Raw genomic sequence first — 15,360 nt, forward strand, 5'->3', positions numbered from 1 at the left:
GACAGCTGTTCTGTAAGAGGCAGTAGAAAGTATATGAAGGGTAGTGATCTTCCATGTGTCCACCTGATCAGAAATCAACCAATCCTGTTAACACGGTTCATTTAAAATTATAACTGTAAAAGTCACACAGAAGAGACACAGAGCCATTAAACAGTGTGCCTGCACTTGGAGAAGTGAAAAGAGAAATTAGCTTTTCAACATTAACTCCACAGAGGAGATTCGTTTAGTGTTACTTCACGTATTCACACACTGTCTACAAGGCAGCATCTATTTGTGTTTTCTGTTTACTCTGCAGGCACTAATGAAGCTATAAACTCTTGATTAAAACCTCAAACATAACGGTGGTCATTTAAACGTGAGAGAGCGTCTAGCGAAAACAAGAACACTGAGGCTGAGTGGTGCGCTGGAGGCCTGGACTGTCTCTAGGTACATTTTCTGACAGTTAATTGCCCTTCTATTGCAGCAAACAGCCTTTTGTGAATGTACTCATTTACTAAATTAATTTCAAGGACTACACTTTTATTGCATTACATTATAAAGAACTCTTCCCACGCTGTTCATTCCTTATCCCCCACCCCCGTGTATGACTGTCTTACACCATTTTCTAATAATTTCAGATTTACTATTTATTTCAGGTAGAGATGATGAGAACAACAACAAAAAATAAAGATGACCAAATCTAGTTATTTAACTGATGAAAAATCTGAGCACCAACTACACCAAATTTCAGGGTCTAGGTAACTTGGGAGTCAGTTCTCCTGGCTTGGTTGGCAATTACCTTCCACTGTTCTCATCAGTATTGAAGCTGAGATCTTCAGGGCCTATTTGCTCACCATCAGGAAAACTGGAACATGTGTCTAAGATGAAAAAAAAGCAAACATTAATGCCAAAAAGCGCACTGTCATCCAGTCAATTAATTCCGACTCCCAGTGACCCTAAAAGACAGAGTAGAACGGCCCCAAAGCTGTAAATCTTGGCAGAAGCACCCTTTCTCCCATGGAGTGGAGGGTGGGCAAGAACCACGGACTTTCAAGTTAGCAGTTGGTAACATTTTGACTACTGCATTACCAGCGCGTGTCTTTAAAAGCTGATATAGTTTTTAAAAGAGCAGTATTTTCTTTCCCAAGTTCTTAAATGATCTTCCTAAATGCTACTTAAATGATAGAAATGTGGTGGGTGATGCACAAAATCTTGCCTCAGAGAATTAGTGCTCTGAATCAAATATAAGCAAACATGATGGGTGAATAAAGGAGAGAGAACAAAATGCGTGACAGACACCCACAATTAAAAGCTGAACGGCGCTGCCTCGCTTCACCCTCCTGGGAAGACTGTGGGGGCAACGGGAGGAGGGAAAAGGAAACGGTGATGATGGATGTCTCGAGACTCAGGCTCTGCGCACAGAAGGTAACTGAAAGGAAACTGAACAGCATGTGTGAATACAGCCTGGTCACAAAACCCACTGGCACGCACAACAATGGGTCAAGTATCTGTCTGCTGCTTTGAGAAGCCAAGGTGTCTCAATCAGTAATCAGATGCATGGCTCTCAACTGAAAAAGACACTAGAATATGAGGAAAATATGTAAAATATAAAGCTGACAACTGGAATAAGTCTGACAATGACAATGGAATATGTGATTGATCACTAATGTCTCTGGGTGACTGTAAATGGACCCTGGATAATTTTTTTACCTTTGTACCATCCATCCCTCCCTTACTGACACAGTTAGGTTCCAAAGACCACAGGCCCTTAGGAATAGTGGATAACATGTCAGAATGGTAGCACAGTGGAGTAGACTTGGAGTGAGGGATTGAGTAACAGTGAAAGAATTTTTCTTTTCCTTTTCAAAAAGAAAAATTAATTGAGGGAGGGGTGGGCAGCAAGAAAAGTGCAACAATGAATGAATGGAAATCCAAAGTCTCTTTAAACTTTCATTAAAAAAATTTTTTAAAAATATTTCCAAATTAGATGACTACATACCTCCAAACCCGAGAATTCTGGCCTAGCCAAGCCACCATAAACCCCGTGCCATCACACCAGCACAGTCATCTCCCACCTCTTATGTGCATCATTAATGCATTAACAACAAAAGTTGGCCAGTAGATTTTTCACTACTTTAACAAACACCAGACTTTTACAAGTGATAAATCTGAAATGTTAAGATAGCATGACAACTGAGGGAAAAGTGAGGAATAAATGTATATCCTTTCAACATTTAATCTGTACTTAATCTCTTCTCAGTCAGAGGATGGTTATGGTATATCCAGATGACAGAATATTAATTAATATAACCTAGTACGACAGGTTTGGAAGCAGGAATGGCATCTACTTTCTAAACAACTTGCCTCAGGAAACTCTATCAACTTTGATGAATGTTGATAGCTGTAGAGGGGGGCTTCAGGCCTTTTGCTCAAAGGGTCGCTTTGAGTCGTGCCTGACTCGAAGACAATCAACAACAAGATTATATTTCACCAAAATAAAAAAAGTTATGAAATATTAGGTCAAATCCCAAAAACTGTAGGTCACAAAAGTCGCTTAGATACAAGAATGCAAATAAAAATAAGGAAAATTAGTAACAGTGTATTGTTCTCATTGAGTGATGGGAGGGTCTTAAAGATAATAAAACTAGATGATTCTATAAACTGCAAGCATTTCTAAGTAGAAAAAGATATATTTGGCAAACTACCTTAAAGATAAACTGAAAGTTTATCTGAAAACAAAATAAAACTGATGTACATATATCTAACATCTGGAAGCTCCCTAGGAGATCCAGAACATTTTCATAGCAACCCTCCATTAGATTTCCAAAGCTATGAATCTCTCCTGTGCAGCTGTGGTGGATTTTAACCACTGGAGACATGTGACCATTGGCAGCGGCACAGCACACTGAGGGGAACACCATCAGAGTTCCTGTAAAGGGACAGATGCAAAGTAGAGTGGATCTTGTAGGCCACGTGTACTCTGGGTTGCCTATTCTTTTCTTTTCTACCTCTTAACAATGCACCAACCACTCATAGATTATAGGCTGTATAAAAAGATTTTGTTGGCCTGCAATCTAACCAATGCAAAAATAATTACCATTATTTTTCCAGAACTCGTTACTCAGTAAAATGTTGTATCATAAACAGCAATAATGAAAAAGCATACAAACAAGTAATAGAAAAAGAGGAGGAGCGTGTTTATTAATCTGTGTGATGTGACAGATGCTTCACCTTCATCGGGGAGTGGTGCCATGAAAGAGTCATTAAATCCACCCATGTTACCATGTTCTTCCTGCTCCTCATTCTCAGTGTCACATTCAATGTCACTGTCGCTGCTCATCCCTGGCAAGAGAAGAAGAACACGTGTCTGACAAGAAACTCTATAGGTGAAAACAAAGGAAATCGCCATGTATATGAAGCTGAGATTCCTATTGACTGTCAAGAGAATATAAAATACCTACTGAGAGAGAGGAGGGGACCACAGAAATCTCAATTCTATTTGATTATTCAGAACAATGGCTGATGATGTGCATCCAACACCTGATTTCATAGATAATGTTTATTAGATCACAATTACTGACTTGTTTAGTTCTATTTATTCTAGTTCTTTGTATTGTCAAAAGTCTAAAATATTTACTGCTGAATTCTGATTTGTTGTCATTGTTAGTTGCCAATGACTTACTTGGCTCTGACTGATGGCTATATAAACACCTTCAGAACCATTGCTGACGAGTGGGAATTTACCCACATGGTTTTTGCAATCACTTGTTATGCATCAGAGAGTTGGACAATGACTAGGGAGGATAGAAGGAGAATTGACGCTTTTGAGCTGTGGTGCTGGAGAAGAGTATTGAATGTACCATGGACTGCCAAGAAAACAAACAGATTCATCCTAGAGAGGGTTAAACCAGGCTACTCCTTGGAGGCAAGGATGCCGGGGCTTTGTCTGACATACTTTGGACATGTTGTAAGGAGAGACAGGTCCTTGGAGAGGGACATCATGCTTGGTAGGGTAGAGGGACAGCGCAGGAGGGGAAGGTCCTCTATGAGGTGGAATGATTCAGTGACTGGGGTAATCAGGATGGGTGTGTCAGAGGCAATCCGATTGGCACAGGATAGAGCAGGGTTTAGGGCTGTTGTACATAGTGTCGCTATGAGTCGCAAACGACTCGACGGTACATAACAACAACAACAGACTCTCCAGCAGTGGTGGTTGGAGCACTGGTGGCCTAGTGGCAAGAAGCTGTGTTGCAATCTCGAAAGCATGAAGTTTGAATCCACAAGCTGCTCTGCGGGAGGATGGGCACTACCTTTGAAAACCCGCTGAGGGTCAGCACGGGTTGGTTCTGACTCGACATTACACAAAACACCCAATACGGACTCTCCAGCAGGTTTTTGGAGGCTATATAACTCTCACGAGAGGAGAAGGTACTGGATTTGAATCACCTGTCTTTGAGTTGGCAGTACAACTCTAATCATTAGGCCACCCTATGGCAACCACAGTAATCTAAAAAGAAATGCTGCCTGACTCTGTGTGTCATCTTCACGATCTTTAGCATGTCCACTGCATCAAGCTATCTCATTGAGGATTTTTCTCATTTTCATTGCTCATAAATGAAAGAACTCCAATTACACAATAAATGTTCTCTGATCATAAGATATTATACTATATATTAGTAAGTATCTAGAAAATCCCCAAATAATTAAAAGTGAAACAATGTCATGAAAATGCACTGTATACAAACGGATTTGAAAACTATTCTGTATACTTTTTAACAAACTACAATAAAATTTAAATATAAATAAAAAATACACACTAAATTCATGATTCAAAAGGTAATTAAGAGAAATTAGAAAATATTCTGAAATGAAAAGTATAGCACATGAAATTCACAACATATGAAAACCCTCATTTAATAACACCACCACCCAAACATAATTCCTATGAATCCAGACATGTCCTCGTGCTCCACATTCTAAAGGTTTTCTCACTTACACTCACTACTTTCTACTGAGTCTGCAAATCTGTTGCAATGGTCACACAGAATTTACTGGAAACTATGAGTTTTAATAGGGAATAACAGGTTTCAATTCAAACAGATATTAAGAACAATAATGCCTATATTAGAAATAGTTTCAAATCAATGACATTTTTACTCTAAGGGAGTAGAAAAAAGTTCCTTAAACATGAGCAAGTAAAAGGAAAGAAATTAAAAAAAACAACCCATGAAACGAAGAAGTAGATCTTTGAAACAGTCGAGAAAAATTGTAAGCACCTAACCACTTACTTATAAGAAGATAAAATTATCAATGTCAGAAATAGAACATCACCAAAACTTTACAGACATTAAAAGAATAAAAGGAAATGTTATGAACAACTTTATGATCATGAAGTTAAGAACACAAAATCTTTGGTAAATACAAACTATTAAAATCATCTAAAGAAAAATATATGACCTGACTACGTACAATACCTATTAGAGAAACATAATTTGTCGCTGAACAAAGGAAACTGTAGACTCAAATGGCCTTACTGACAAATTCTTCCTAAAATATAAGGAAGAAATCATACCATACAAACTCTTCTTAAAAATAGAATAAAATAAAATCCCAAAGTATTGGTTATTACTGGAAAATAACAACCTTGATACTAAAACTATACTGATCTTGTAGGAAAATCACTACTACCCACTACTGCACTGTTGGCCACTCTATTGGGTTGTTGTGTACCATCAAGTTAGAACTGACCCAGCTGACCCTCCACCAGGTTTTCAGAGGCCGTTACTCACTCAGGATTAAGAATGCCCATCCTCCTATGGTGCAGCTGGTGGATTTGAACCACATGACTTTGGGATTGCAGCACAGTATCTTACCATTAAGCCACGATAGAATTCCATTAATAAAATTTCTTATAAAGAGATGATTTGTCACAGAAGAGTCTCTAGTTTTTAATCATCATAAAACTCTTCATGTACAGTATTACTCAGCGTAAGAAATCTTTCTCTCAGCGTTATTCAACACAAAGCATCTCTGGTGACTACTTAATGTACAACTTTCAGCTATGGATCCATTCCCTCACATCTCACACCAGCTCAGAAGCTACCTCTGTGTAATTTTTAAAATGTTATTCCTTTCTGCAAGACCTTTTACTTCTGTCTGTCATGATTTGTTAGAATAAAGCATTTTCTTGATAGCCAACGAAAAATTACTATAATATAGAAATCTACAATGCCTGTGGTGTGAATATATCCTTTCTCCTTCCCTGCATTCAGAGCCATCTGCTTTGGTTACAGACTGCTTTCTGCATCGTAATTTCATTTGCCACCCAATCACTGCCATTAATGTCCTTCCCATGGAGCTCTTGTGGCTTGGTAGTAAGGAGCTGGGCTGCCAGCCCAAAGACGTGTGGCCTGACTCCACCAGCTGCTGCACAGGAGTAAGATGGGCAGGCTCCTCCCATGTGATTTACAGCCTCTGAAAACCCACTAGAGAGTCGTCTATGGCTTGGTACATAACAACAACATGAAGTCTTCCTATAAAGCACCAAAACTTTATGCTATCAGCTGTTGGCACTCTCTTCAGACAAAGCAGAGGTCCCTGACACACTAGCTGGTTGTTCTACTTCATAAAGCTCCTTTGTGACCCATGACCAGGTGGATTGATGTGGTAACCGCCAGAATGTGTCAGGAAGTGAGTGAGCTCCTTCACAATTTAATCGTGAAGAATAGATCTAGAGGTAAAATGGATTTTTCAAGAAAATGTACTTCCTGTGAGAATTTCTTTATAAATAGTTTAAATTTATAGGGAGGAATAACTGAAGTCTAGCCACACAGATTTTCAGAAGTGGTAGTAAGCTGGAAAAAAATGAACAAAATATTTTTAACAACTCCAGAATGTACTAATTTGCCCATAAGAAAAACTTGCAGTGCGTGAGCTCCAGCTGTACTGCTTGCAGGTGGTCACTGGATTCTCCCTGGTTCTATCCCCTCCCTTCACATGGGTGCACGTGCTCCCCTTTTATAGTCTTGTCTTTAAAATGTCTTAACAATTTGCCTTTATCAAGCTTTCCCAAACATTCAAGCTAATCTTTTCAGATAAAACTTTTCACACTTTTAACTAGTTTTTTATTTAATAAAATGACAGTTTTAAGTAAGAAGCAATCAGGCAGCACTGTGTCTGAAAACATACAGTGCTGTACCACCACTAAGAGAAGGGAAACTGAGATCCACTCCAGGCTCCCAGAGACCACTGTTTGGACACATGGGAGCTTCTGCTGGGGCCAGAGAGCAGCAGACAGACCGGTAAATCTGTTAAGTGGATTTGCTGAGCACAGTTTCTATTCTATTTACTTATCAAGCTAACATCATTTTCAGGTTAATTCTCAGTGCCCTATAAATACCATTTCACTGTATCCAACAGAGAGGTTTAGAAACTCCAAACCAACATTTTTACTGTTTAATAAGTATGTGTATCATGAATATGAAACCAAAGCTCCTAGAAAAACTATGAACAGCTTTAGAAAGCAAACTGCTTTTGATAACTATAGTTTTTATCCTGGAATTACAAATTTCTTCAAGTCAAAGAAAGAAACATCACTGAATGATGGCTCTCTTATAACACAATGCAAAAAAAAAAAAAACAGAGAGAGAAGCCATTTAAACAAACAAAAAATTTTCTTTATCCTAATTTCAAAGGACAATCCTTCAACAAAATACAAAATACCAAAATATATAGAACAACTGTTGTTCTGAGGTGTCATCAAGCCAGTTTCGACTAATAATAGCTTTGCTATGTCTGGACCCACTGATAGAGCCAATGTGCTAATCCGCCTTCCAAAGGGACTTCCTCTTTTTAACTGTCTTACCAAAAATAGCCTTTCTCCAGGGATTGGCTTCTCCTGATAAGATGTCCAAGGTATATGAGATGTCTCAGTTCTAAAAACACACTGCTACACTTCTCCTGAGGCAAGTGTGTTCATTTTTCTGTTAATCCTGAAGAATCAACAGCACGATTCAAAGGCAAATCTTTTTTTTTTTAATTATCTTGTGTGTGTGTACCATCAAATTGGATCTGACTGGTACAGGAGGAGATTGTCCCTCCTTCTTCAGGAGAGCATCTGGTGGATTTGAACCACGTGCCTCTGAGAGCTCGCCTCAAAGGCGAATCTTCCTTTATTGTCCAGGCATATGAAGCTACTGAAAGTGCACCTTAGTCCAGAAAGTGACCTTTCTGCTTTTACTTTAAAGTGTTAAAACGAGTGTTTTGCATAAGATTTGCCCAGTGTAGTATGTCATCTGATGTCTGGACTCCTCCTTCTGTGGGTGTTCACTGTGAATCTAAATAAAGGGAAATCCTTGATCATTTAATTGTTTTCTCCAATTACTATGTTTTCACTCGTCCAGTTATGAAGGTTTATATTTATGTTGAGGTGTAGACCATACTGAACGGTACAGCTGAATATTTATCTTTGTGGATATTTATGTCCCCTTCACTTTCAGCAAACGTGGCTGAATCATCTGCATATGATTATTTGCTCCACATACAGACAGGTGCTTCTTGTATCATTCAATATTTTGACTGTTGGCTTTAATTTTCTTCTTTAGTTCTTTTCAAGCTTGAGAATGCTGAGCATGTTTTCCCCTTCTGATTTTCTAGCTCGAGGTCTTTGTACATTTCACCACTATATCTTAAGTTGCCCTTTGAAATATTCTGTGTATTTCTTTTACCTCATTTTTTTATACTGGTGTTAGCTACTGCCATTTGGTGGCCTAGTTGGTAAGAAGTTGCACCACCAATCCAAAGGTAGGCTGCTCAAATCCACCAGCTGCTTCATGGGATAAAGAGAGGCATCAGAAATACTCAGAAAAAGCATGCATCCTAGTGGTTTCTTTTCAATACTTACTCAATTTGTATGCTGAGACAATAATAATACTAGAAACTAAACAGATAAGACTATAAGAAGAGTGTGGCCTCCCTTAAATACATGGATATTATACTGTCAGTGACATATACCTTTACACAACTGATAATCAGATAAATACTGAGTGCAGTCACGCTAAACTTAGATGTCTACCAATCCTCTGAATAGATGATTTAACTAACAGGAATTTTAAGTTTCTTAATGTAAAAAAGGCAAATTTGCCCACGTTTCTTATTTACAAATATTTTAAATTCCATCATAGATTTGATGTATGGCTACTTTTGAAAATTTATCCTTCAAAAGACTTTGCTGTTCTAAAACCCGACATTTCTAATTTAGAGACCGGAACTGGCTATATTCATGTGACATACCACCTCCACCTAGTGGGCACAAATGGAACTGTAGCTAAGTACATTCAAAAGCACATTAAATCTAAACCTTTTGCTCTAACACTTTAAACTCACAAACTTTCTAGATAAGCACCTAAACATTGTGCCACTAAGGCTCCTAACACTGCACTGACTTAAATTTATCAAACATGCAATCAAAATGCATTAATAATAACTAGTGGTTCAAATGGAGAAGTTGCAAACAAAGACAGTCCAAAAACATGGCCTTGGTGACAGAAATAAAGATGGAGATTGCATGACAGAAATTAGCACTACCAACTGCTCACTGAAAGTACCTTTTAAAAAAATAAAAATACCTTTTAAATAAACTACAACCGTAACATGGGTCTTGACCTGATGGGAAACATAGGAATCAATTTGTAGAAGACAGACCTGGTGGAGAAGTTCAATGTGATCAGTCAGAATAAGGCCAGGAACTGACCGTGGAGCAAATCCACACCGCTAACAGTTTCATTTCTAGTATTTAAGACTGTAGCCTAGCGTGAATATACAAATTCTGGAAAATATCTGAGAACAACTTTGAGTAGTATTTAAATAGCATAACATGCAGATCCCTTACCAAGTTTTACAACAGTCAAATACACAAAATCACAGGTCAAAAATGCCAACTTAAGGACTTGTCATTTGAATACTATTCAAAGGATAAATCTGAGTAATATGATGTATAAAGTAGTATTTACCCAGTAATAGACTGGGCAATGAACACACACTGGCAGCACCCCTGAGCTGACAGACTGCTGATTTCAGGTTGTCTGTCATCATCACATGTGAATCCAGTTACTATCATTTCTGTTTTCAACCTGTTACATGTCGATTTCTTGAAATGTTTCTTGCAGGTGAATAATAATAATTTTATTCCATTTGCTTGCTTTCTGAAATAAGTGTTCTCAGAATTTAAGAAAATAAATGTCATAAAACAAAACAAAACAAAACAAAAAACAAAAAAACCAAACACTGTGAAGAAATTCTTTCACAGAAACACTACTTGGTCTCTTGTCAAATACTCAGATCTAAAAATTCCTTTTTCTTTCCAGAGCTGCCTGTTCTGTTCAACAGGCCACAAAGCTATCTGCTGTAAATTCCTCCTTTATTGCCCTACTTATTCACTGTATTACATAATGATTAAAATAAGCGAATTAAGCTACTGTATTTCACCAACTCACGGTTTATTGATCTCACCAGAAATTATCAACAGGAAGTTCTCAAACAACTAGTTGCAATTGATGGCAACTTTAAGACATGATTAATTATAAGGGGCTTGAGAGATGTTTAAGAAAATTGTTTTATCTTGGAATAAACCTTGAAATAGGATATTTCTTTGTATCAATCACTTGTCACATTTCTGAAAAGCCATTACATGCTAAATATTGTTTTTTGTTTTTTTTAATTTTATTATTTGTGTGTGTGCGTGTACCGTCAAATCAGATCTGACTGGTACAGGAGGAGATTGTCCCTCCTTCCTTGGCAGAGCATCTGGTGGATTCGAACCGTGCGCCTCTGGGATTGCAGTGCAGCTTATTGCCACTAGGCCACCACTGCTCCTAAATATTGTGTTATTAAGTTAGCTCGTTCAGTTAACTTTTTAATTCTAACTCCCGTATTCAAGGGCACCCACATTTTAGGTGCTTGGAAAATAGATTAACCACTAATCATTGGTCAAGAAACTCTGTACACTTATAGTTTAATCTCAAAACCTTCGCTCATCTTCTTCCTATATAAAAGAATCTTTAGACTGGGTCTCTTCCTCTCTGGGTTTGGTGCTGGTTTGCGGCAAAATGGCCAAACACACCAAGAAAGTCAGCAACGTTGGTAAATATGGGACCCATTATGGTGCCTCACTCAGGAAGATGGTAAAGAAAACTGTAATCATCCAGCATGCCTAGTAGTACACTTGCTCCTTCTGCGGAAAAACCAAAACCAAAATGAGGAGACAAGCTGTGGGCATCTGGCACTGTGGTTCTTGTATGAAGACAGTAGCTGGTGGTGCCAGGACCTACACTACCACCTCGTCTGTCACAGTGATGTCAATCAGAAGACTGAAGGAACTGAAAGATCAGTAGAAACTTCCCCATTTGAAGCGTCTCAAGCCTGTAATAAACGGGTTAATTTATGTTTTAAAAAAATCTCTATAGTGTTCAGCATCTTCCCTATCACACATCACGTGGAAACCAGAGGATGTTATTACTTTTCACCAATGCCACCCTTCAAAGGCATCAATTATTTCTCTGTCTTCTTATTCATTGTCCAAATTTTAGATGCAGACCAAGTAGGTAAAAATACCATGGCTTGGGGATCACGCATACACACCGATTTCTGGATGCAATATGTGTTTTGATTACTTGACTGTTGTTACCAAGGGTGCTCTCTGTTGATTAAAGTAAAATGAAATCCTTGACAGTTTTTTTTCTCCATCCATCATGATACTGATCCAGTAGTGAAGATTTTTATTTATCTGTAAGCCACAATAAAGGCTGTATTCTTTGACCTTCAATAAGTGCTACAAGTCTTCTTCACTTTCTGCCAATAAGGTTGTATCTTCTACCTAATAAAGGCTGTCGATGAGTCTTCCTACAGTCCTGATGCCACATTCTTCTTCATATAATCCAACTTCTCGAATGATTTGCTCAGCTAACATACTGAACAGGTATGGAGAAATGGTACAACCTTGATTCATACCTTTCCTGATTGTAAACCATGCAGTGTTCCCTTGTTCTGTTCAGAAAACTGCCTCTTGGTCTAAAGATTTTGCATGAACACAAGTGTTCTGGAATTCACCTTCCTCTCCTTGTTAGCCATGCCACACAGTCAATGCCTTTGCATACTCAATAGAACACAAGTAAACACCTTTTTGGTATTCTTTGCTTTCAGCCAAGACTCACTTGACATCAACTATAATATCCATGTTCCATGGTCTCTACTAAATCCATCCTGAATTTCTGACAGTTATCTGTCAATGTTCTGCTCCAGTGTATTTTCATAATCTTGAGCAAGATTTTACTTGTGATTGCTTCTCTTCAAGTTGAATCAGGTAGGATGAGAAGGAATAAATGACCGGTTTTTCATACCAGTGAATAATTTAGGAGTATGATAGATTGGAACAATTAGGATGTTAGGAAGCTGCTGGAATAAATCTGGGGAAAATTTCCCACACTGATTTAATAACTAAACAGGATAAAGCAATTCTTCCTCACTCCTAGAATGCTGTCATAATTCCCTAAGTTTGGAATGGCAGCAAGCACCTTGCCACCCGAAAGGGAGTTAAGCCAACTCACTGAGACTGACAGAGCAAGAGATGGTAAAAACAAACAAAACAACTGAGTTCCTGATGACACACAGTGGTTAAATTCTGCAACCCTGAAAATACCCAACCACAATTCAGTAAGACTTCGTTACTTTGTGATTTCCTGTCATGTAAGAAAGTAAATTATCTGTATTGTGTAATCCAATGATGGAGTTCTTGTAATTTATAAGTAACCTGTCCCCCTACAAGGATCAGAAATGGTGGTCAGTGAACCTCCTCTGTGATAGGAATTATACAGCTGACACTCCATGGCCCTTCGCTGGGTGACTGATTTGAACATTGCTGGTTTAATTGAAAGGGATCTGTGCTGCTTCAGCACAATATCCAGTTTTAGGGAGAATAAGAAAGGCTTACCAAATGCAGTTCTGGGAACTGGTAAGTAGAGAGGGGAAAAAAGTTCAAGTTATTCAGCATCAGGTCATTAAACAAGATTAATCCACGTTGTTCCATACAGTCTGGATCACTGGCATGTCTAAAACAAGAGTTCTCTTTCACTGATGCTCAAGAGCAGTGAGGAGACCACGTTAGTCATTAATTCCAAACTCCCAGACAGTGTCAGCATAAAGAATGCTTTATTTTAATGTTTCCCCACACAACTCCCAGGCCCCTGAGAGAGAGAAGCCCATGCTGAACTGACACAGAAACATCTCTCTATAGATTCTTCTCAATAAAGAGGCCTACTTTCCCTAAACTTAGATACAAGACAAACATACCTGCAGAAACAGATGATTTGGTATACGTTCTGCTGTGTGTATTTTCAACAACAAAAATAAAATAAATTACTTGAAAAATAAAAACTCTTAACAAATTCCAATTGGCTTTGCCTATTGTACTCCCTTCTTTCAGCCTCATTAATCTGTCCACTGTCTTTCTAGAAACTGTTTAGGTACCAAGTAGTTTCAAGGGTATACCTCTAGGGCTTTACTAATTTGCATATAATTTGCTATAAAAATAGCAAATTTTCTCACTGAATTCTAGGGGCTGCATATCACACTCTCACAACCTACTGCTGCTGCTGCTTAGCTCTCATACTCCCATTCTCTCTCTGAAGCCACCAACAGAGACTGTCGGTACCATTAAAAACAACAAAAATTCACTGCCATCAAGATGATTCCAACTCATAGGGAGGGACCCGCCCCCAAGGAGGGGCCCGTCCCCACCCCCGGGTTTCTGAGGCTGTAAGCCTATGAGAGGAGGAGAGTGACCATTTTTCTCTGTGGGTCTGCTCGTGGATTTGAACCACTGGAGATGTCCAGCCTTCTGGTTAATATCACACTAACTCACTACCGTCTATGCCATCAGAACTCCTTCCTTGTATCACAACACCCTTTCTATTTTTAACAATGGATTCTTAGCTATGACACTAAAAGCACAAACAATAAGAGACAAAATAGGTAAATTAGAATAAATCAAAATGAAGTATTTTTGTTACCTAAAAATTTTATGGAAAAGATAATCTACAGATTGGAAGAAAATTTGGTGGAACTGTGTATTGGATTAGGACTGGTGAAGAGGTGGATAAATCGTGAACCAGACAATTCAGGAATCAGCAGCAGCAGCATCAAATATAAAGCCAGGCAAATTAAAAGCATTTCAAAAATTCTACCTGTAACAAATGAACCTGCAATTTCAGCCTGTGCTGTAAAAATTTAAGGCAATGCAATCTGTAATCAGTAAGTATAAGCACACAGAAAGTAGCTAAGCCCCCACAGGACTTTTCTATAGAGACCGTCAACCATAGTATTTCCTTCTTAATATTTTAACAATCAACACTATACTTTAAAAACCCTTTATACTAACTATATGTCTTCTATTACAATAACGCTGCCACTACAGGAGCACTAACTAGGAAAGAAAAGCAGAACACTGAGTGTTCCTTCACCAAAAAAACCTGAAAAGGCTACCACCCACACACGCTTACACAGGGCAGCCAGAGGACAGGCGGGCACCTGTGTGTATGCTGAGCTACAATTGCATCCATTGTTGAAATGCAAATGAGTGCAGAGGTGGAAGGTGCACTGAGAAATGAAGAAGAAAAATGCAATGTCAAATATCAGTCAGAAAGCTGACAGTTTCCTGCTAACATGTAAAGGACATAACACAGCAAGAAAGGTTATACACACAGCATTGCTTCAGGTACCTTCTGTTACTCAGGATTTAAAAAACGCCTTATCTGCATTTAGATAAAGAATCATGAATTTGGAAGAACATGCAGGAGAAAGGCAACGTAGGGTAAACTGGTAGGGCTGAGGTTTGTTACCATTAGAGATTTTAAAACAGCTGAAGCTTGGAATGTTTTCTAAGAAGAGGAATTTAGACATTAATGAAGACCAACTTTAAAGGATTACTAAAGGAAAAAAAAACAAAATGTATACAAATTGGAGAATGAAAATGTTCACGTAAACTACAACTGGGGGAAAAAAAGTATTTAAACTAGCATTTAATTGGGTTTGAGGCCCATTTTCCTCAAAGGACTATGAGCACTATCGAATTAATCTTTACATATGGACTAACAGCCCAATCAAATATATATATAAAAATATTATAAATTCAATCTGTCACCATACCAGTAGCTCAATGCTTGTTCTGACTGACCAAATAAGCTTTCTGCAGATTCTTCCTTTACAAATACCTGTTATTAAGATATGTCCTTTTGTCTTATATCCAGAATTTATGAAATACTTGAGCACCACAACAAGATAAAGGTAAATAATCCAATAGAAAAATGGGCACAGGATATGAACAGGCAC

At 38.2% G+C, this 15,360-nt stretch overlaps 1 protein-coding gene across 1 annotated transcript in view; it reads right to left on the minus strand.

Annotated features, from left to right (window-relative positions):
- Positions 1–602: 602 nt before the first annotated feature.
- Positions 603–15,360, minus strand: part of TRIM37 (tripartite motif containing 37) — a 104,190-nt gene continuing 89,432 nt past the window's right edge. The window contains exons 23-24 of the mRNA XM_006899431.1: positions 3,211–3,321; positions 603–857 (exon numbers count right to left, since the gene is read on the minus strand). Of these exons, the coding sequence (XP_006899493.1) occupies positions 775–857; positions 3,211–3,321 (194 nt within the window). The 3' untranslated portion in view covers positions 603–774. The remainder of the gene's footprint in view (positions 858–3,210; positions 3,322–15,360) is intronic.

This window comes from Elephantulus edwardii, unplaced genomic scaffold (assembly GCF_000299155.1).
Source record: "Elephantulus edwardii isolate Elephantulus edwardi_28Jun2011 unplaced genomic scaffold, EleEdw1.0 scaffold00257, whole genome shotgun sequence".
Taxonomy (NCBI): Eukaryota; Metazoa; Chordata; class Mammalia; order Macroscelidea; family Macroscelididae; genus Elephantulus; species Elephantulus edwardii.